A 23139-nucleotide genomic window follows, 5' to 3' on the forward strand; every position below is an offset into this window, starting at 1 on the left:
ACAGGAGACTGGTGTACAGGAGACTGAGGTACAGGAGACTGAGATAACAGGAGACTCAGGGTACAGGAGACTCAGTGTACAGGACACTCAGGGTACAGGAGACTCAGGGTACAGGAGACTGAGGGTACAGGAGACTCAGGGTACAGGAGACTGAAGGTACAGGAGACTGAAGGTACAGGAGACTGAAGGTACAGGAGACTGAGGGTGCAGGAGACTGACGGTACAGGAGACTGAAGGTACAGGAGACTGAAGGTACAGGAGCCTGAAAGTACAGGAGACTGAAGGTACAGGAGACTGAAGGTACAGGAGACGGAGGTACAGGAGACTGAAGGTACAGAAGACTGAAGGTACAGGAGACTGAGGATACAGGAGACTGAAGGTACAAGAGACTGAGGGTACAGGAGACTGAGGGTACAGGAGACTGAGGTACAGGACACAAGGGTACAGGAGACTCAGGTTACATGATACTCAGGGTACAGGAGACTGAGGGTACAGGAGAATGAGGCTACAGGAGACTGAAGGTACAGGAGACTCAGGGTACAGGAGACTGAAGGTACAGGAGACTGAGGTACAGGAGACTGAGGGTACAGGAGACTGAAGGTACAGGAGACTGAGGATACAGGAGACTGAAGGTACAAGAGACTGAGGGTACAGGAGACTGAGGGTACAGGAGACTGAGGTACAGGACACAAGGGTACAGGAGACTCAGGTTACATGATACTCAGGGTACAGGAGACTGAGGGTACAGGAGAATGAGGCTACAGGAGACTGAAGGTACAGGAGACTGAGGTACAGGAGACTGAGGGTACAGGAGACTGAGATAACAGGAGACTCAGGGTACAAGAGACTCAGGGTACATGACACTCAGGGTACAGGAGACTCAGGGTACAGGAGACTGAGGGTACAGGAGACTCAGGGTACAGGAGACTCAGGGTACATGACACTCAGGGTACAGGATACTCAGGGTACAGGAGACTGAGGGTACAGGAGACTCGGGGTACAGGAGACTGAGAGTATAGGAGACTGAGGGTACAGGAGACTGAAGGTACAGGAGACTGAAGGTACAGGAGACTGGTGTACAGGAGACTGAGGTACAGGAGACTGAGATAACAGGAGACTCAGGGTACAGGAGACTCAGTGTACAGGACACTCAGGGTACAGGAGACTCAGGGTACAGGAAACTGAGGGTACAGGAGACTCAGGGTACAGGAGACTGAAGGTACAGGAGACTGAAGGTACAGGAGACTGAAGGTACAGGAGACTGAGGTACAGGAGACTGAGATAACAGGAGACTCAGGGTACAGGAGACTCAGTGTACAGGACACTCAGGGTACAGGAGACTGAAGGTACAGGAGACTGAAGGTACAGAAGACTGAAGGTACAGGAGACTGAGGGTGCAGGAGACTGACGGTACAGGAGACTGAAGGTACAGGATACTGAGGGTACAGGAGACTGAAGGTACAGGAGACTGAGGTACGGGAGACTGAGGTACAGGAGACTGGGGGTACAGGAGACTGAATGTACAGGAGCCTGAAGGTACAGGAGCCTGAAGGTACAGGAGACTGAAGGTACAGGAGACTGAGGGTACAGGAGACTGAGGGTACAGGATACCGAGGTACAGGAGACTGAGGTACAAGAGACTGAGGGTACAGGAGACTCAGGGTACAGGAGACTGAGGTACAGGAGACTCAGGGTACAGTAGACTGAAGGTACAGGAGACTGAGGTACAGGAGACTGAGGGTACAGGAGACTGAAGGTACAGGAGACTGAGGGTATAGGAGACTGAGGGTATATGAGACTGAAGGTACAGGAGACTCAGGGTACAGGAGACTGAAGGTACAGGATACTGAAGGTACAGGAGACTGAAGGTACAGGAGACTGAAGGTACAGGAGACTGAGGTACAGGAGACTGAGGTACAGGAGACTGAGGGTACAGGAGACTGAAATAACAGGAGACTCAGGGTACAGTAGACTGAAGGTACAGGAGACTCAGGGTACAGGAGACTGAGGGTACAGGAGACTGAGGGTACAGGAGACTGAAGGTACAGGAGACTGAGGTACAGGAGACTGAGGGTACAGGAGAATGAGGCTACAGGAGACTGAAGGTACAGGAGACTCAGGGTACATGATACTGAAGGTACAGGAGACTGAAGGTACAGGAGACTGAAGGTACAGGAGACTGAGGTACAGGAGACTGAGGTACAGGAGACTGAGGGTACAGGAGACTGAGATAACAGGAGACTCAGGGTACAGGAGACTCAGGGTACAGGAGACTCAGGGTACATGACACTCAGGGTACAGGAGACTCAGGGTACAGGAGACTGAGGGTACAGGAGACTCAGGGTACAGGAGACTGAGAGTACAGGAGACTGAGGGTACAGGAGACTGAGGTACAGGACACTAAGGGTACAGGAGACTCAGGTTAAATGAGATGCAGGTTACAGGAGACTCAGGTTACAGGAGACTCAGGGTACAGGAGACTCAGGGTACAGGAGACTCAGGGTACAGGAGACTCAGGGTACAGGAGACTGAGGGTACAGGAGACTGAGGGTACAGGAGACTGAAGGTACAGGAGACTGAAGGTACAGGAGACTGAGGGTGCATGAGACTGAAGGTACAGGATACTGAGGGTACAGGATACTGAAGGTACAGGAGACTCAGGGTACAGGAGACTGAAGGTACAGGATACTGAAGGTCCAGGATACTGAAGGTACAGGAGACTGAAGGTACAGGAGACTGTTGTACAGGAGACTGAGGTACAGGAGACTGAGATAACAGGAGACTCAGGGTACAGGAGACTCAGTGTACAGGACACTCAGGGTACAGGAGACTCAGGGTACAGGAGACTGAGGGTACAGGAGACTGAAGGTAAAAGGAGACTGAAGGTACAGGAGACTGAGGTACAGGAGACTGAAGGTACAGGAGACTGAGGGTGCAGGAGACTGACGGTACAGGAGACTGAAGGTACAGGATACTGAGGGTACAGGAGACTGAAGGTACAGGAGACTGAGGTACAGGAGACTGAGGTACAGGAGACTGAGATAACAGGAGACTCAGGGTACAGGAGACTCAGTGTACAGGACACTCAGGGTACAGGAGACTGAATGTACAGGAGACTGAAGGTACAGGAGCCTGAAGGTACAGGAGACTGAAGGTACAGGAGACTGAGGGTACAGGAGACTCAGGGTACAGGAGACTGAAGGTACAGGAGACGGAGGTACAGGAGACTGAAGGTACAGAAGACTGAAGGTACAGGAGACTGAGGATACAGGAGACTGAAGGTACAAGAGACTGAGGGTACAGGAGACTGAGGGTACAGGAGACTGAGGTACAGGAGACTCAGGTTACATGAGACTCAGGGTACAGGAGACTCAGGGTACAGGAGGCTGAGGGTACAGGAGGCTGAGGGTACAGGAGACTGAGGTACAGGAGACTCAGGGTACAGGAGACTGAGGTACAGGAGACTCAGGGTACAGGAGACTGAGGTACAGGAGACTCAAGGTACAGGAGACTCAGGGTACGGGAGACTGAGGTACAGGAGACTCAGGGTACAGGAGACTCAGGGTACAAGAGGCTCAGATTACAGGAGACTGAGATTACATGAGACTCAGGGTACAGGAGAATCAAATTACAGGAGACTCAAGGTACAGGAGATATACAGTGTGTGACACATGAAGAAGTGGTCAATTCTGGGTTCTACCTCTAGGGGCACTTTAATATAAATAAAAACAGCTGTTTTCAACAAAAAATACATATACATTTGATAAATTAATCTGTAAATGTAATGTGTAGATATACTTGTGTTTTGCAAACACAATAATTGATTAAGCTATGATTGATTAAACTATGATTTATTAAACTATGATTGCATTGAAAATATTATTTAGGTACACAAGAGCCAGAGAATTAGAATCAGTTAAACATTATTCTAGATTGTTCTGATGGACACCCTGAGACATAAACCAGAAACAAGAGGTGAAGGGCTGAATATGTGCAGTTGAAAGGGAATCTAACCCGGACGCTTATAAGAAATCCCGCTATGCCCTCCGACGAACCATCAAACAGGCAAAGAGTCAATACCGGACTAAGATTGAATTGTACTACACCGGCACTGACACTCGTCGGATGTGGCAGGGCTTGAAAACTATTACAGACTACAAAAGGAAGCACAGCCGCGAGCTGCCCAGTGACACAAGCCTACCAGGACGTGTACTCCGAGCATGTGCTGACCAACTGGCAAGTGTCTTCACTGACATTTTCAACATGTCCCTGACTGAGTCTGTAATACCTACATGTTTCAAGCAGACCACCATAGTCCCTGTGCCCAAAGACACTAAGATAACCTGCCTAAATGACTACCGACCCGTAGCACTCACGTCTGTAGCCATGAAGTGCTTTGAAAGGCTGGTCATGGCTCACATCAACACCATTATCACAGAAACCCTAGACCCACTCCAACTTGCATACCGCCCCAACAGCTCCACAGATTATGCAATCTCTATTGCACTCCACACTGCCCTTTCCCACCTGGACAAGAGGAACACCTACGTGAGAATGCTGTTCATTGACTACAGCTCAGCGTTCAACACCATAGTGCCCTCAAAGCTCATCACTAAGCTAAGGATCCTGGACTAAACACCTCCCTCTGCAACTGGATCCTGGACTTCCTGACGGGCCGCCCCCAGGTGGTAAGGGTAGGTAACAACACATTTGTCACGCTGATCCTCAATACGGGGGCCCCTCAGGGGTGCGTGCTCAGTCCCCTCCTGTACTCCCTGTTCACCCATGACTGCATGGCCAGGCACGAATTCAACACCATCATTAAGTTTGCTGACGACACAACAGTGGTAGGCCTGATCACCGACAACGATGAGACAGCCTATAGGGAGGAGGTCCAAGACCTGGCCGTGTGATGCCAGGATAACAACCTCTCCCTCAACGTGATCAAGACAAAGGAGATGATTGTGGACTACTGGAAAAAAAAAGAGGACTGAGCACGCCCCCATTCTCATCAACAGGGCTGTTGTGGAGCAGGTTGAGAGCTTCAAGTTCCTTGGTGTCCACATCACCAACAAACTATCATTTTCCAAACACACCAAGACAGTCGTGAAGAGGGCACGACAATGCCTATTCCCCCTCAGGAGACTGAAAAGATTTGGCATGGGTCCTCAGATCCTCAAAAAGTTATACAGCTGCACCATCGAGAGCATCCTGACTGGTTGCATCACCGCCTGTTATGGCAACTGCTCGGCCTGGGGCCAAGCTTCCTGTCATCCAGGACCTCTATACCAGGCAGTGTCAGAGGAAGGCCCTCAAAATTGTCAAAGACTCCAGCCACCTTAGTCATAGACTGTTCTCTCTGCTACCGCACGGCAAGCGGTACCAGAGCGCCAAGTCTAGGTCCAAAAGGCTTCTCAACAGCTTCTACCCCCAAGCCATAAGACTCCTGAACAGCTAATCATGGCTACCCGGACTATTTGCACTGCTCCCCCCACCCCATCTTTTTACGCTGCTGCTACTCTGTTAATTATTTATGCATAGTCACTTTAACTCTACCCACATGTACATATTACTTCAACTATCTCAACTAGCCGGTGCCCCCGCACATTGACTCTGCACCGGTACCCCCCTGTATATAGCCTCCCTACTGTTATTTTATTTTACTGCTGCTATTTAGTTATTTGCTTTTATTTTTTTTACTTAACACTTTTTTTTTTTTTTTATGCATTGTTGGTTAAGGGCTTGTAAGTAAGCGTTTAACTGTAATGTCTACACCTGTTGTATTCGGCGCATGTGGCAAATACAATTTGATTTTATTTTATTTGAATAAAGGTACAAAAATAAGAATCAGTTCTCAGAGCCAACTGAAGATGTTACTCACAGCATCCACAAGGTTCACCACTGACTTGGCAGAGTTCCTGGTGTGCTGCTTGGTCTGGTGTCGCTTATACTGCAGACCACACAAAAACAATGACACAAATGTTATTAAAAACTATTATTAGGGGAATAAGAATAAATACTTAAAGATACCAAGCTTCTATAACACCCTTTTAGAAATACATAAAATATACATGTTGATTTTGGTCCACGCCAGCAATAGAATAAGCCTGGTGTTTTCAAATCTGGATGATGGTTATGTTGGATAGGATATGAATCACACATACACCACCACATTCAATAGTGTTGCACCCTCTTGTGGCCATAGCTGGCTAAGCATCAGTCAAGAGAGGAAAAACAGGTCTCCTGTGTGTTTCTGGAATGTCGCGGAGTCCAGTATTTTGAGTCATTCTTAACAGTAAAAGCATGAAACATTGCTGAAATATTCATTGATGTTTCCTGTCTTCTGTTTAGAAGTGTGTTGCTTGGCTTTGTTCTAAGGGCACATACCATATTATGGTCACTGACGATCATAATCTCCAAATACTTCATCTCCTCAAATACATTCCGAGGCATCTGAAAAAGCCACAGATTAGTTCACTTTCATAACACACAGCAATGACAGATTTATAGATGAGAACAAAATAGAAAATGTTGTGTTGTGCTGAGTTGCAAATTATGTTGTGAGAGAAGCTTGAGGGATTTAATTGTACAGAGGTCACATTGAGGCCCTATACTGGAAGGCTAGGTTATAAAACAAGGCTACATAACACACTAGGTTATAAGATCAGGCTACATAGCACACTAGGTTATAAGATCAGGCTACATAGCACACTAGGTTATAACAAAGCAGGGGTGGATGAACAGTAGGTGGAATGTGTTACAGTAGGGTTAGGGTTACAGTAGGGTTAGGGTTACAGTAGGGTTAGGGTAACAGTAGGGTTAGGGTTACAGTAGGGTTAGGGTTACAGAAGGGTTAGGGTTACAGTAGGGTTAGGGTTACAGTAGGGTTAGTTCAGTAGGGTTAGGGTTACAGTAGGGTTGTGGGTTACAGTAGGGTTAGGGTTACAGTAGGGTTAGGGTTACAGTAGGGTTGGGGTTACAGTAGGGTTAGGGTTACAGTAGGGTTAGGGGTTACAGTAGGTGACTGTTACAGTAGGGTTAGGGTTACAGTAGGGTTAGGGTTACAGTAGGGTTAGGGTTACAGTAGGGTTGTCAGTGGTGGAATGTTACGTAGGGTTAGGGTTACAGTAGGTGGACTGTGTTACAGTAGGGTTAGGGTTACAGTAGGGTTAGGGTTACAGTAGGGTTAGGGTTACAGTAGGGTTAGGTTACAGTAGGGTTGGGTTACAGTAGGGTTAGGGTTCAGTAGGTGTAATGTGTTACAGTAGGGTTAGGGTTACAGTAGGGTTGGGTTACAGTAGGGTTAGGGTTACAGTAGGTTACGTTAGAGTTACAGTAGGGTTAGGGTTACAGTTGTGTTACAGTAGGGTTAGGGTTACAGTAGGGTTAGGGTTACAGTAGGGTTAGGGTTACAGTAGGGTTAGGGTTACAGTAGGGTTAGGGTTACAGTAGGGTTAGGGTTACAGTAGGTGGACTGTGTTACAGTAGGGTTAGGGTTACATTAGGGTTAGGGTTACAGTAGGGTTAGGGTTACAGTAGGTGGACTGTGTTACAGTAGGGTTAGGGTTACATTAGGGTTAGGTTACGCGGGTTAGGTTGCAGTAGGGTTAGGGTTACAGTAGGGTTTGGGTTACGTGGGGTTAGGGTTACAGTAGGTGGCTGTGTTACAGTGGGTTAGGTTACAGTGGGTTAGGGTTACGTAGGTGGACTGTGTTCAGTAGGGTTGTTTACATAGGGTTAGGTTACATAGGTTAGGGTTACAGTAGGGTTAGGGTTACAGTAGGTGGACTGTGTTACAGTAGGGTTAGGGTTACAGTAGGGTTAGGGTTACTGTAGGTGGACTGTGTTACAGTAGGGTTAGGGTTACAGTAGGGTTAGGGTTACAGTAGGGTTAGGGTTACAGTAGGGTTAGGGTTACAGTGGGTTAGTTACAGTAGGTTAGGGTTACAGTAGGGTTGAGGGTTACAGTAGGGTTAGGGTTACAGTAGGGTTAGGGTTACAGTAGGGTTAGGGTTACAGTAGGGTTAGGGTTACAGTAGGGTTAGTTACAGTAGGGTTAGGTTACAGTAGGGTTAGGGTTACAGTAGGGTTGGGGTTACAGTAGGTGTAATGAGTTACAGTAGGGTTAGGGTTACAGTGGTGGACTGTGTTACAGTAGGGTTAGGGTTACAGTAGGGTTAGGGTTACAGTGGGTTAGGGTTACGTAGGGTTGTTCTTGGGGTTACAGTAGGGTTAGGGTTACAGTGGTGGACTGTGTTCAGTAGGTTAGGGTTACAGTAGGGTTAGGGTTCGTGGGTGCTACGTGGGTTAGGGTTACATTGGGTTAGGGTTACAGTGGGTTGGTTCAGTGGTTAGGGTTACAGTAGGGTTAGGTTCGTAGGGTTAGGGTTACAGTAGGTGACTGTGTTACAGTAGGGTTAGGGTTACAGTAGGGTTAGGGTTACTGTAGGGTTGGGTTACAGTAGGGTTAGGGTTACAGTAGGGTTAGGGTTACAGTAGGGTTAGAGGTTACAGTAGGGTTGGGTTACAGTGGGTGGTGTGTTACAGTAGGGTTAGGGTTACAGTAGGGTTAGGGTTACAGTAGGTGGACTGTGTTACAGTAGGGTTAGGGTTACAGTAGGGTTAGGGTTACAGTAGGGTTGGGTTACAGTAGGGTTAGGGTTACAGTAAGGGTTAGGGTTACGTAGGTACTGTGTTACAGTAGGGTTGGGTTACAGTGGGTTAGGGTTACAGTAGTTAGGTTACAGTAGGGTTAGGGTTACAGTAGGGTTAGGGTTACGGGTTAGGGTTACGTGGTTTGTGTTCGTAGGGTTAGTTACAGTAGGGTTAGGTTACAGTGGGTTAGGGTTACGTAGGGTTAGGGTTACAGTAGGGTTAGGGTTAAAGTAGGGTTAGGGTTACAGTAGGTGTTGGGGTTACGTAGGGTTAGGGTTACAGTAGGGTTAGGGTTACAGAAGGGTTAGGGTTACAGAAGGGTTAGGGTTACAGTAAGGGTTAGGGTTACGTAGGTGGACGTGTCAGTGGGTTGGGTTACAGTAGGGTTAGGTTACTGGGTTAGGTTACAGTAGGGTTAGGTTTGCAGTGGGTTGGGTTACAGTAGGTACGTTACAGTAGGTTAGGGTTACAGAGCGTTAGGGTTACTTGGTTAGGGTTACAGTAGGGTTGGGTTACAGTAGGTTAGGGTTACGTGGTTGGTAGGGTTACAGTAGGTCCTAGTGTTACAGTAGGGTTAGGGTTATCACAGTAGGGTTAGGGTTACAGTAGGGTTAGGGTTACAGTAGGGTTAGTTGGGTTACATAGGAGGTTAGGGTTACAGTAGGGTTAGGGTTACAGTAGGGTTAGGGTTACAGTAGGGTTAGGGTTACAGTAGGGTTAGGGTTACAGTAGGTACCCTGTGTTACGTAGGGTTGGGTTACAGTAGGGTTGGTTTGCCAGTCGGTTGGGTTGCAGTAGGTACCCAGGTTACAGTAGGGTTAGGTTACAGTAGGGTTAGGGTTACAGTAGGGTTAGGGTTACAGTAGAGGGCTAGTGTGTGGTTGGGTTACGTAGGTTTGGAGTAGGTTACAGTGGTTTAGGTTACAGTGGTCTGTGTCAAGGGTTGGGTTACAGTAGGGTTAGGGTTACGTAGGGTTAGGGTTACAGTGGTTGGCGGTTCAGTAGGTTGGGTTACAGTAGGGTTAGGGTTACAGTAGGGTTGGGTTACAAAAGGGTTAGGAGGTTACAGTAGGGTTAGGGTTACAGTAGGTTAGGTTACGTGGGTTAGGTTACAGGGTTGGGTTACAGTGGGGTTGTTACTTTAGGGTTACAGTAGATGACCCTGTGTTACAGTTTAGGTTAGGTTACGTAGGTTGTTATCAGTAGGTGTGTTACAGTAGGGTTAGGGTTACGGAAGGGTTAGGGTTACAGTAGGGTTAGGGTAACAGTAGGGTTAGGGTTACAGTAGGGTTAGGGTTACAGTAGATACCCTGTGTTACAGTAGGGTTAGGGTTAGGGTTACAGTAGGGTTAGGGTTACAGTAGGGTTAGGGTAACATTAGGGTTAGGGTTACAGAAGGGTTAGGGTTACAGTAGGGTTAGGGTTACAGTAGGTTAGGTTACGAGGGTTAGGTTACAGTGGGTTAGGGTTACAGTAGGGTTAGGGTTACAGTAGGGTTAGGGTTACAGTAGGGTTAGGGTTACAGTAGGTACCCTGTGTTACAGTAGGTACCCTGTGTTACAGTAGGGTTAGGGTTACAGTAGGGTTAGGGTTACAGTAGGGTTAGGGTTACAGTAGGGTTAGGGTTACAGTAGGGTTAGGGTTACAGTAGGGTTAGGGTTACAGTAGGGTTAGGGTTACAGTAGGGTTAGGGTTACAGTAGGGTTAGGGTTACAGTAGGAGTTAGGGTTAGAGTAGGGTTGGTTCGAGGGTTAGGGTTACAGAAGGGTTAGGGTTACAGAAGGGTTAGGGTTACAGTAGGGTTAGGGTTACAGTAGGGTTAGGGTTACAGTAGGTGGACTGTGTTACAGTAGGGTTAGGGTTACAGTAGGGTTAGGGTTACAGTAGGTGGACTGTGTTACAGTAGAGTTAGGGTTACAGTAGGGTTAGGGTAACATTAGGGTTAGGGTTACAGTAGGGTTAGGGTTACAGTAGGGTTAGGGTTACAGTAGGGTTAGGGTAACAGTAGGGTTAGGGTTACAGTAGGGTTGGGTTACAGTGGGTTAGGTTACTGTTAGGTTACAGTAGGGTTAGGGTAACAGTAGGGTTAGGGTTACAGTAGGGTTAGGGTTACAGTAGGGTTAGTTACAGTAGGGTTAGGGTTACAGTAGGGATAGGGTTACAGTAGGGTTATGGTTACAGTAGGGTTAGGGTTACAGTAGGGTTAGGGTTACAGTAGGGTTAGGGTTACAGAAGGGTTAGGATAACAGTAGGTGGACTGTGTTACAGTAGGGTTAGGTTTACAGTAGGGTTAGGGTTACAGTAGGGTTAGGGTTACAGTAGGGTTAGGGTTACAGAAGGGTTAGGGTAACATTAGGGTTAGGGTTACAGTAGGTGGACTGTGTTACAGTAGGGTTAGGGTTACAGTAGGGTTAGGGTTACAGTAGGGTTAGGGTAACAGTAGGTGGACTGTGTTACAGTAGGGTTAGGGTTACAGTAGGGTTAGGGTTACAGTAGGGTTAGGGTTACAGAAGGGTTAGGGTTACAGTAGGGTTAGGGTTACAGTAGGTGGACTGTGTTACAGTAGGGTTAGGTTACAGTAGGGTTAGAGGTTACAGTAGGGTTGGGGTTACGTAAGGGTTGGTTTACAATAGGGTTAGGGTTACAGTAGGTGCTGGTTACAGTAGGGTTAGGGTTACAGAAGGGTTAGGGTTACAGTAGGTGGACTGTGTTACAGTAGAGTTAGGGTTACAGTAAGGTTAGGGTTAAAGTAGGGTTAGGGTTACATAAGGGATAGGGTTACAGTAGGGTTAGGGTTACAGTAGGTACCCTGTGTTACAGTAGGTACCCTGTGTTACAGTAGGATTAGGGTTACAGTAGAGTTAGGGTTACAGTAGGGTTAGGGTTACAGAAGGGTTAGGGTTACAGAAGGGTTAGGGTTACAGTAGATAGACTGTGTTACAGTAGGGTTAGGGTTACAGTAGGGTTAGGGTTACAGTAGGGTTAGGGTTCCAGAAGGGTTAGGGTTACAGAAGGGTTAGGGTTAAAGTAGGGTTAGGGTTACAGTAGGGTTAGGGTAACATTAGGGTTAGGGTTACAGTAGGTGGACTGTGTTACAGTAGGGTTAGGGTTACAGAAGGGTTGGGGTTACAGTAGGGTTAGGGTTACAGTAGGGTTAGGGTTACAGTAGGGTTAGGGTAACATTAGGGTTAGGGTTACAGAAGGGTTAGGGTTACAGAAGGGTTAGGGTTACAGTAGGGTTAGGGTTACAGTAGGTACCCTGTGTTACAGTAGGGTTAGGGTTACAGAAGGGTTAGGGTTAAAGTAGGGTTAGGGTTACAGTAGGTGGACTGTGTTACAGTAGGGTTAGGGTTACAGTAGGGTTAGGGTTACATAAGGGTTAGGGTTACAGTAGGGTTAGGGTTAAAGTAGGGTTAGGGTTACAGTGGTGGTTTACAGAAGGGTTGGGTTACAGTAGGGTTAGGGTTTACAGTAGGGTTAGGCGTTACAGTAGGGTTAGGGTTACAGTAGGGTTAGGGTTACAGTAGGTACCTGTGTTACAGTAGGGTTAGAGGTTACAGTAGGGTTGGGTTACAGTAGGGTTAGGGTTACAGTAGGGTTAGGGTTACAGTAGGGTTAGGGTTACAGTAGGGTTGGGTTAAAGTGGGTTAGGGTTACAGTAGGGTTAGGGTTAGCGTAGGGTTGGTTACAGAAGGGTTAGGGTTCGTAGGGTTGGTTACAGAAGGGTTAGGGTTACAGTAGGGTTAGGGTTACAGTAGGGTTAGGGTTACAGTAGGTGGACTGTTTTACAGTAGGGTTAGGGTTACAGTAGGGTTAGGGTTACAGTAGGGTTAGGGTTACAGTAGGTGGACTGTGTTACAGTAGGGTTAGGGTTACAGTGGGGTTAGCGTTACAGTAGGTGGACTGTGTTACAGTAGGGTTAGGGTTACAGTAGGGTTAGGGTTACAGTAGGTGGACTGTGTTACAGTAGGGTTAGGGTTACAGTGGGGTTAGCGTTACAGTAGGTGGACTGTGTTACAGTAGAGTTAGGGTTACAATAGGGTTAGGGTAACAGTAGGGTTAGGGTTACAGTAGGGTTAGGGTTACAGTAGAGTTAGGGTTACAGTAGGGTTAGGGTAACAGTAGGGTTAGGGTTACAGTAGGGTTAGGGTTACAGTGGGTTGGTACAGTAGGGTTAGGGTTACGTAGGGTTAGGGTTACAGTAGGGTTAGGGTTACAGTAGGGTGTAATGGTTACAGTAGGGTTAGGGTTACAGTAGGGTTAGGGTTACAGTAGGGTTAGGGTTACAGTAGGGTTAGGGTTACAGTAGGTTAGGGTTACAGTAGGGTTAGGGTTACAGTGGGTTAGGGGTTACAGTAGGGTTAGGGTTACAGTAGGGTTAGGGTTACAGTAGGGTTGGTTACAGTAGGGTTAGGGTTACAGTAGGTTAGGGTTACAGTGGGTTAGGGTTACAGTAGGGTTAGGGTTACAGTAGGGTTCGGGGTTACAGTAGGTTAGGGTTACAGTAGGGTTAGGGTTACTGTAGGTGGACTGTGTTACAGTAGGGTTAGGGTTACAGTAGGGTTAGGGTTACAGTAGGGTTAGGGTTACTGTAGGGTTAGGGTTCGTAGTTTCATAGGTTAGGGTTACAGTAGGTGGACTGTGTTACAGTAGAGTTAGGGTTACAGTAGGGTTAGGGTTACAGTAGGTTGGAGTTGCTGCAGTAGATTGGGTTACAGTGGTCTGTGTTACAGTAGGATTAGGTTTACAGTAGGGTTAGGGTTACAGTTGGGTTGGGTTAGGGGTTAGGGTTACAGTAGGGTTAGGGTTACAGTAGGGTTAGGGTTACATAAGGGTTAGGGTTACAGTAGGGTTAGGGTTACAGTAGGGCCGGTTACGTGGATTGGGTTACAGTAGGGTTAGGGTTGCGTGGGTTAGGTTACAGAAGGTTAGGTTACAGTAGGGTTAGGTTACAGTAGATAACTGTGTTACAGTAGGGTTAGGGTTACAGTGGGTTAGGGTTACAGTAGGGTTAGGGTTCCAGTAAGGGTTAGGGTTACAGTAGGGTTAGGGTTACAGTGGTTGGTTACAGTAGGGTTAGGGTTACAGTAGGGTTAGGTTACGTAGGGTATAGTGTTACAGTGGGTTAGGGTTACAGTAGGGTTAGGGTAACAGTAGGGTTGTCAGTAGTGGTCAGAGGGTTCAGTAGGGTTAGGGTTACAGTAGGGTTAGGGTTACAGTGGGTGGACTGTGTTACAGTAGGGTTAGGGTTACAGTAGGGTTAGGGTTACAGTGGGGTTAGGGTTACAGTGGGTTAGGTTGTGGGTTAGGGTTACAGTGGGTTAGGGTTACAGTAGGTTAGGGTTACAGTAGGGTTAGGGTCACAGTGGGTTAGGGTTACAGTAGGGTTAGGGTTACAGTGGGTTAGGGTTACAGTAGGGTTAGGTAACTTGGTTAGGGTTACAGAGGGTTAGGGTTACAGAAGGGTTAGGGTTACAGTAGGGTTAGGGTTACAGTAGGGTTAGGGTTACGTAGGGTTAGGGTTACAGTAGGTTAGGGTTACAGTAGGGTTAGGGTTACAGTAGGTTTGGGTTACAGTAGGGTTAGGGTTACAGAGGGTTAGGGTTACAGTAGGGTTAGGGTTACAGTAGGGTTAGGGTTACTGGTTGGAGGTTACAGTAGGATTAGGGTTACAGTAGGGTTAGGGTTATATTGGGTTGGGGTTACAGTAGGGTTAGGGTTACAGTAGGTGGACCCTGTGTTACAGTAGGATTAGGGTTACAGTAGGGTTGGGTTTACAGTAGGTTAGGGTTACAGTAGGGTTAGGTTACAGTAGGGTTAGGGTTACAGTAGGGTTTGGGTTACAGAAGGGTTAGGGTTACAGTAGGTGGACTGTGTTACAGTAGGGTTAGGGTTACAGTAGGGTTAGGGTTACAGTAGGGTTAGGGTTACAGTAGGGTTAGGGTTACTGTAGGTGGACTGTGTTACAGTAGGGTTAGGGTTACAGTAGGGTTAGGGTTACATAAGGGTTAGGGTTACAGTAGGGTTAGGGTTACAGTAGGTGGACTGTGTTACAGTAGGGTTAGGGTTACAGTAGGGTTAGGGTTACAGTAGGGTTAGGGTTACGAAGGGTTGGTTACAGTAGGGTTAGGGTTACAGTAGGTGGACTGTGTTACAGTAGAGTTGGGGTTACAGTAGGGTTAGGGTTACAGTAGGTGTTCTGTGTTACAGTAGAGTTAGGGTTACAGTAGGGTTAGGGTTACAGTAGGGTTCTGTGTTACAGTAGGGTTAGGTTACGTAGGGTTAGGGTTACAGTGGTTAGGGTTACTGTAGTAAGCGTGTTACAGTAGGGTTAGGGTTACAGTAGGGTTAGGGTTACATAAGGGTTAGGGTTACAGTAGGGTTAGGTTACAGTAGGTACACTGTGTTACAGTAGGATTAGGGTTACAGTAGGTTAGGGTTACGTAGGGTTAGGGTTACAGTGGGTTAGGGTTACAGTAGGGTTAGGGTTCCGAAGGGTTAGGGTTACAGTAGGGTTAGGGTTACAGAAGGTTGGGGTTACAGTAGGGTTAGGGTTACAGTAGGTTAGGGTTACAGTAGGGTTAGGGTTACAGTAGGGTTAGGGTTACAGTAGGGTTAGGGTTACAGTAGGGTTAGGGTAACATTAGGGTTAGGGTTACAGAAGGGTTAGGGTTACAGAAGGGTTAGGGTTACAGTAGGGTTAGGGTTACAGAAGGGTTAGGGTTACAGTAGGTGGACTGTGTTACAGTAGGGTTAGGGTTACAGTAGGGTTAGGGTTACAGTAGGGTTAGGGTTGCAGGGTGTTAGGGTTCGTAAGGTTGGGTTACAGTAGGGTTAGGGTTACTGTAGGTGACTGTGTTACAGTAGGGTTAGGGTTACAGTAGGGTTAGGTTACATTTTAGGGTTAGGGTTACAGTGGGTTGGGTTACAGTGGTTGGACTGTGTTACAACTAGGGTTATGGGTTACGTAGGGTTAGGGTTACAGTAGGGTTAGGGTTACAGTGGGTTGGGTTACAGTAGGGTTAGGGTTACAGAAGGGTTAGGGTTACAGTAGGGTTAGGGTTACTGTAGGTGGACTGTGTTACAGTAGGGTTAGGGTTACATAGGGTTGGGTTACATAAGGGTTAGGGTTACAGTAGGGTTAGGGTTACAGTAGGTACCCTGTGTTACAGTAGGATTAGGGTTACAGTAGGGTTAGGGTTAAAGTAGGGTTAGGTTACAGTAGGGTTAGGGTTACAGTAGGGTTAGGGTTACTGTAGGTTGGGTTACAGTAGGATTAGGGTTACAGTAGGGTTAGGGTTACATAGGGTTGGGTTACAGTAGGGTTAGGGTTACAGTAGGTGCCTGGGTTACAGTGGATTAGGGTTACAGTAGGGTTAGGGTTACAGTAGGGTTAGGGTTACAGTAGGGTTAGGGTTACAGTAGGGTTAGGGTTACAGTAGGGTTAGGGTTACAGAAGGGTTAGGGTTACAGTAGGTGGACTGTGTTACAGTAGGGTTAGGGTTACAGTAGGGTTAGGGTTACAGTAGGGTTAGGGTTACAGTAGGGTTAGGGTTACAGTAGGGTTAGGGTTACAGTAGGGTTGGGTTTACAGTGGGTTGGGTTACAGTGGGTTAGGAGTTACAGTAGGGTTAGGGTTACAGTAGGGTTAGGGTTACAGAAGGGTTAGGGTTACAGTAGGGTTAGGGTTACAGTAGGTGGACTGTGTTACAGTAGGGTTAGGGTTACAGTAGGGTTAGGGTTACAGTAGGGTTAGGGTTACAGTAGGGTTAGGGTTACAATAGGGTTAGGGTTACAGTAGGTGGACTGTGTTACAGTAGGGTTAGGGTTACAGTAGGGTTAGGGTTACAGTAGGTGGACTGTGTTACAGTAGAGTTAGGGTTACAGTAGGGTTAGGGTTACAGTAGGTACCCTGTGTTACAGTAGGGTTAGGGTTACAGTAGGGTTAGGGTTACAGTAGGGTTAGGGTTACTGTAGGTGGACTGTGTTACAGTAGGGTTAGGGTTACAGTAGGGTTAGGGTTACATAAGGGTTAGGGTTACAGTAGGGTTAGGGTTACAGTAGGTACCCTGTGTTACAGTAGGATTAGGGTTACAGTAGGGTTAGGGTTACAGTAGGGTTAGGGTTACAGTAGGGTTAGGGTTCCAGAAGGGTTAGGGTTACAGTAGGGTTAGGGTTACAGAAGGGTTGGGGTTACAGTAGGGTTAGGGTTACAGTAGGGTTAGGGTTACAGTAGGGTTAGGGTTAAAGTAGGGTTAGGGTTACAGTAGGGTTAGGGTAACATTAGGGTTAGGGTTACAGAAGGGTTAGGGTTACAGTAGGGTTAGGGTTACAGAAGGGTTAGGGTTACAGTAGGTGGACTGTGTTACAGTAGGGTTAGGGTTACAGTAGGGTTAGGGTTACAGTAGAGTTAGGGTTACAGTAGGGTTAGGGTTACAGTAGGGTTAGGGTTACAGTAGGGTTAGGGTTACTGTAGTTGGACTGTGTTACAGTAGGGTTAGGGTTACAGTAGGGTTAGGGTTACAGTAGGGTTAGGGTTACAGTAAGGGTGTTAGGGTTACAATGGGTTAGGGTTACAGTAGGGTTAGGGTTACAGTAGGGTTAGGGTTACAGTGGGGTTAGGGTTACAGTAGGGTTAGGGTTACGTAGGTGGACTGTGTTACAGTAGGAGTTAGGTTACAGTGGGTTAGGGTTACAGTAGGTGGACTGTGTTACAGTAGAGTTAGGGTTACAGTAGGTTAGGGTTACAGTAGGGTTAGGGTTACTGTAGGTGGACTGTGTTACAGTAGGGTTAGGGTTACATGGGTTAGGGTTACTGTAGGTGACTGTGTTACAGTGGGTTAGGGTTACATAGGGTTGGGTTACATGGGTTGGGTTACAGTAGGGTTAGGGTTACAGTAGGGTTAGGGTTACATAGGGTTGGGTTACAGTAGGGTTAGGGTTACAGTAGGTACCCTGTGTTACAGTAGGTTAGGGTTACAGTAGGGTTAGGGTTACAGTGGGGTTAGGGTTACGTAGGGTTAGGGTTACAGTAGGGTTAGGGTTCCAGAGGGGTTAGGGTTACGTAGGGTTAGGGTTACAGAAGGGTTGGGGTTACAGTAGGGTTAGGGTTACAGTAGGGTTAGGGTTACAGTAGGGTTAGGGTTAAAGTAGGGTTAGGGTTACAGTAGGGTTAGGGTAACATTAGGGTTAGGGTTCAGAAGGTTGGGGTTACAGAAGGGTTAGGGTTACAGTAGGGTTAGGGTTACAGAAGGGTTAGGGTTACAGTAGGTGGACTGTGTTACAGTAGGGTTAGGGTTACAGTAGGGTTAGGGTTACAGTAGGGTTAGGGTTACAGTAGGGTTAGGGTTACAGTAGGGTTAGGGTTACAGTAGGGTTAGGGTTACTGTAGGTGGACTGTGTTACAGTAGGGTTAGGGTTACAGTAGGGTTAGGGTTACATAAGGGTTAGGGTTACAGTAGGGTTAGGGTTACAGTAGGTGGACTGTGTTACAGTAGGGTTACAGTAGGGTTATGGTTACAGTAGGGTTAGGGTTACAGTAGGGTTAGGGTTAAGTGGTTGGGTTACTGGGTTGGGTTACAGAGGGTTAGGGTTACAGTGGGTTAGGGTTAAAGTGGGTTAGGGTTACTGTGGGTGGACTGTGTTACAGTAGGATTAGGGTTACAGTAGGGTTAGGGTTACATAAGGGTTGGGGTTACAGTAGGGTTAGGGTTACAGTAGGTACCCTGTGTTACAGTAGGATTAGGGTTACGTAGGGTTAGGGTTAAAAGTAGGGTTAGGGTTACAGTAGGGTTAGGGTTACAGTAGAGTTAGGGTTACAGTGGGGTTAGGGTTACAGAAGGGGTTAGGGTTACAGTAGGTGGACCTGTGTTACAGTAGGGTTAGGGTTACAGTAGGGTTAGGGTTACAGTAGGGTTAGGGTTACAGTAGGGTTAGGGTTACAGAAGGGTTAGGGTTGCAGTAGGGTTAGGGTTACAGTAGGGTTAGGGTTACAGTAGGGTTGGGTTACTGTAGGTGGTGTGTTACATGGGTTAGGGTTACAGTAGGGTTAGGGTTACATAAGGGTTAGGGTTACAGTAGGGTTAGGGTTACAGTAGGTGGACTGTGTTACGTAGGTTAGGGTTACGTGGGTTAGGGTTACAGTAGGGTTAGGGTTACAGAAGGGTTAGGGTTACAATAGGGTTAGGGTTACAGTAGGTGGACTGTGTTACAGTAGAGTTAGGGTTACAGTAGGGTTAGGGTTACAGTAGGTGGACTGTGTTACAGTAGAGTTAGGGTTACAGTAGGGTTAGGGTTACAGTAGGTACCCTGTGTTACAGTAGGGTTAGGGTTACAGTAGGGTTAGGGTTAAAGTAGGGTTAGGGTTACTGTAGGTGGACTGTGTTACAGTAGGGTTAGGGTTACAGTAGGGTTAGGGTTACATAAGGGTTAGGGTTACAGTAGGGTTAGGGTTACAGTAGGTACCCTGTGTTACAGTAGGATTAGGGTTACAGTAGGGTTAGGGTTACAGTAGGGTTAGGGTTACAGTAGGGTTAGGGTTCCAGAAGGGTTAGGGTTACAGTAGGGTTAGGGTTACAGAAGGGTTGGGGTTACAGTAGGGTTAGGGTTACAGTAGGGTTAGGGTTACAGTAGGGTTAGGGTTAAAGTAGGGTTAGGGTTACAGTAGGGTTAGGGTAACATTAGGGTTAGGGTTACAGAAGGGTTAGGGTTACAGTAGGGTTAGGGTTACAGAGGGTTAGGGTTACAGTAGGTGGACTGTGTTACAGTAGGGTTAGGGTTACAGTAGGGTTAGGGTTACAGTAGAGTTAGGGTTACAGTAGGGTTAGGGTTACAGTAGGGTTAGGGTTACTGTAGTTGGACTGTGTTACAGTAGGGTTAGGGTTACAGTAGGGTTAGGGTTACATAAGGGTTAGGGTTACAGTAGGGTTAGGGTTACAGTAGGTGGACTGTGTTACAGTAGGGTTAGGGTTACAGTAGGGTTAGGGTTACAGTAGGGTTAGGGTTACAGAAGGGTTAGGGTTACAATAGGGTTAGGGTTACAGTAGGGTTAGGGTTACAGTAGGGTTAGGGTTACAGTAGGGTTAGGGTTACAATAGGGTTAGGGTTACAGTAGGTGGACTGTGTTACAGTAGAGTTAGGGTTACAGTAGGGTTAGGGTTACAGTAGGTGGACTGTGTTACAGTAGAGTTAGGGTTACAGTAGGGTTAGGGTTACAGTAGGGTTAGGGTTACTGTAGGTGGACTGTGTTACAGTAGGGTTAGGGTTACAGTAGGGTTAGGGTTACTGTAGGTGGACTGTGTTACAGTAGGGTTAGGGTTACAGTAGGGTTAGGGTTACATAAGGGTTAGGGTTACAGTAGGGTTAGGGTTACAGTAGGTACCCTGTGTTACAGTAGGATTAGGGTTACAGTAGGGTTAGGGTTACAGTAGGGTTAGGGTTACAGTAGGGTTAGGGTTACAGTAGGGTTAGGGTTCCAGAAGGGTTAGGGTTACAGTAGGGTTAGGGTTACAGAAGGGTTGGGGTTACAGTAGGGTTAGGGTTACAGTAGGGTTAGGGTTACAGTAGGGTTAGGGTTAAAGTAGGGTTAGGGTTACAGTAGGGTTAGGGTAACATTAGGGTTAGGGTTACAGAAGGGTTAGGGTTACAGAAGGGTTAGGGTTACAGAAGGGTTAGGGTTACAGTAGGTGGACTGTGTTACAGTAGGGTTAGGGTTACAGTAGGGTTAGGGTTACAGTAGGGTTAGGGTTACAGTAGGGTTAGGGTTACAGTAGGGTTAGGGTTACAGTAGGGTTAGGGTTACAGTAGGGTTAGGGTAACATTAGGGTTAGGGTTACAGAAGGGTTAGGGTTACAGAAGGGTTAGGGTTACAGTAGGGTTAGGGTTACAGTAGGGTTATGGTTACAGTAGGGTTGGTTACAGTGGTTGGTTTACAGTAGGGTTAGGGTTACAGTAGGGTTAGGGTTACAGTAGGGTTAGGGTTACAGTAGGTGGATTGTGTTACAGTAGGGTTAGGGTTACAGTAGGGTTAGGGTTACAGTGGGTTGGGTTACAGTAGGGTTAGGGTTACAATGGGTTAGGGTTACAGTGGTGGACTGTGTTACAGTAGAGTTAGGGTTACAGTGGGTTGGGTTACAGTAGGTCGTTACAGTAGAGTTAGGGTTACAGTGGGTTGGGTTAGTAGGGTTAGGGTTACAGTAGGGTTAGGGTTACTGTGGGTGGACTGTGTTACAGTAGGGTTAGGGTTACAGTAGGGTTAGGGTTACATAAGGGTTGGGTTACAGTAGGGTTAGGGTTACAGTAGGGTACCCTGTGTTACAGTAGGATTAGGGTTACAGTAGGGTTAGGGTTACAGTAGGGTTAGGGTTACAGTAGGGTTAGGGTTACAGTAGGGTTAGGGTTCCAGAAGGGTTAGGGTTACAGTAGGGTTAGGGTTACAGAAGGGTTGGGGTTACAGTGGGTTAGGGTTACAGTAGGGTTAGGGTTACAGTAGGGTTAGGGTTAAAGTAGGGTTAGGGTTACAGTAGGTTAGGGTAACATTAGGGTTAGGGTTACAGAAGGTTAGGGTTACAGTAGGGTTAGGGTTACAGAAGGGTTAGGGTTACAGTAGGTTTGACTGTGTTACAGTAGGGTTAGGGTTACAGTAGGGTTAGGGTTACAGTAGGGTTAGGGTTACAGTGGGTTAGGGTTACAGTAGGGTTAGGGTTACAGTAGGGTTAGGGTTACTGTAGGTGGACTGTGTTACAGTAGGGTTAGGGTTACAGTAGGGTTAGGGTTACAGTAGGGTTAGGGTTACAGTAGGGTTAGGGTTACAGTAGGTGGACTGTGTTACAGTAGGGTTAGGGTTACAGTAGGGTTAGGGTTACAGTAGGGTTAGGGTTACAGTAGGGTTAGGGTTACAATAGGGTTAGGGTTACAGTTTAGGGTTACGTTAGGTTACAGTAGGGTTAGGGTTACAGTAGGGTTAGGGTTACAGTAGGTGGACTGTGTTACAGTAGAGTTAGGGTTACAGTAGGGTTAGGGTTACAGTAGGGTTAGGGTTACTGTAGGTGGACTGTGTTACAGTAGGGTTAGGGTTACAGTAGGGTTAGGGTTACTGTAGGTGGACTGTGTTACAGTAGGGTTAGGGTTACAGTAGGGTTAGGGTTACATAAGGGTTAGGGTTACAGTAGGGTTAGGGTTACAGTAGGTACCCTGTGTTACAGTAGGATTAGGGTTACAGTAGGGTTAGGGTTACAGTAGGGTTAGGGTTACAGTAGGGTTAGGGTTACAGTAGGGTTAGGGTTCCGAAGGGTTAGGGTTACGTGGTTGGGTTACAGAAGGGTTGGGTTACAGTAGGGTTAGGGTTACAGTAGGGTTAGGGTTACAGTAGGGTTAGGGTTACAGTGGGTTGGGTTACAGTAGGGTTAGGGTAACATTGGGGTTAGGGTTACAGAAGGTTGGGGTTACGAAGGGTTAGGGTTACAGTAGGGTTAGGGTTACAGAGGGTTAGGGTTACAGTAGGTGGACTGTGTTACAGTAGGGTTAGGGTTACAGTAGGGTTAGGGTTACAGTAGGGTTAGGGTTACAGTAGGGTTAGGGTTACAGTAGGGTTAGGGTTACAGTAGGGTTAGGGTTACAGTAGGGTTAGGGTAACATTAGGGTTAGGGTTACAGAAGGGTTAGGGTTACAGAAGGGTTAGGGTTACAGTAGGGTTAGGGTTACAGTAGGGTTATGGTTACAGTAGGGTTAGGGTTACAGTAGGGTTAGGTTTAAAGTAGGGTTAGGGTTACAGTAGGGTTAGGGTTAAAGTAGGGTTGGGGTTACTGTGGTGGACTGTGTTACAGTGGGTTAGGGTTACAGTAGGGTTAGGGTTACATAAGGGTTAGGGTTACAGTAGGGTTAGGGTTACAGTAGGTACCCTGTGTTACAGTAGGATTAGGGTTACAGTAGGGTTAGGGTTAAAGTAGGGTTGGGGTTACAGTAGGGTTAGGGTTACAGTAGGGTTAGGGTTACAGAAGGGTTAGGGTTACAGTGGTACCCTGTGTTACAGTAGGGATTAGGGTTACAGTAGGGTTAGGGTTACAGTAGGGTTAGGGGTTGCGTAGGGTTAGGGTTACAGTAGGGGTTTGGTTACAGTAGGGTTAGGGTTACAGTAGGGTTAGGGTTACGTGGGTTAGGGTTACAGTGGGTTAGGGTTACAGAAGGGTTAGGGTTACAGTAGGGTTAGGGTTAAAGTAGGGTTAGGGTTACTGTAGGTGGACTGTGTTACAGTAGGGTTAGGGTTACAGTAGGGTTAGGGTTACATAAGGGTTAGGGTTACAGTAGGGTTAGGGTTACAGTAGGTACCCTGTGTTACAGTAGGATTAGGGTTACAGTAGGGTTAGGGTTAAAAGTAGGGTTAGGGTTACAGTAGGGTTAGGGTTACAATAGGTTGGTTACGTGTGGACTGTGTTACAGTAGAGTTAGGGTTACAGTAGGGTTAGGGTTACAGTAGGTGTGTTACAG

The 23139-nt window shown here is 47.1% G+C and overlaps 1 protein-coding gene across 4 annotated transcripts in view; it reads right to left on the reverse strand.

Moving 5' to 3' along the window:
- The window catches only part of LOC121555022 (disintegrin and metalloproteinase domain-containing protein 23), a 98060-nt gene that overhangs the window by 38669 nt on the left and 36252 nt on the right, over positions 1-23139 (reverse strand). For all 4 annotated transcript variants that reach the window (XR_005997826.2, XM_041868787.2, XM_041868785.2 and 1 more), the window contains exons 9-10: positions 6388-6453; positions 5882-5950 (exon numbers count right to left, since the gene is read on the reverse strand). Coding sequence is in view for 3 of the 4 variants with exons in the window: in XM_041868787.2 (XP_041724721.1) it covers positions 5882-5950; positions 6388-6453 (135 nt within the window). In the remaining variant the exon portion in view is untranslated. The remainder of the gene's footprint in view (positions 1-5881; positions 5951-6387; positions 6454-23139) is intronic.

This window comes from Coregonus clupeaformis, chromosome 40 (genome assembly GCF_020615455.1).
Source record: "Coregonus clupeaformis isolate EN_2021a chromosome 40, ASM2061545v1, whole genome shotgun sequence".
In the NCBI taxonomy this organism is placed as follows: Eukaryota; Metazoa; Chordata; class Actinopteri; order Salmoniformes; family Salmonidae; genus Coregonus; species Coregonus clupeaformis.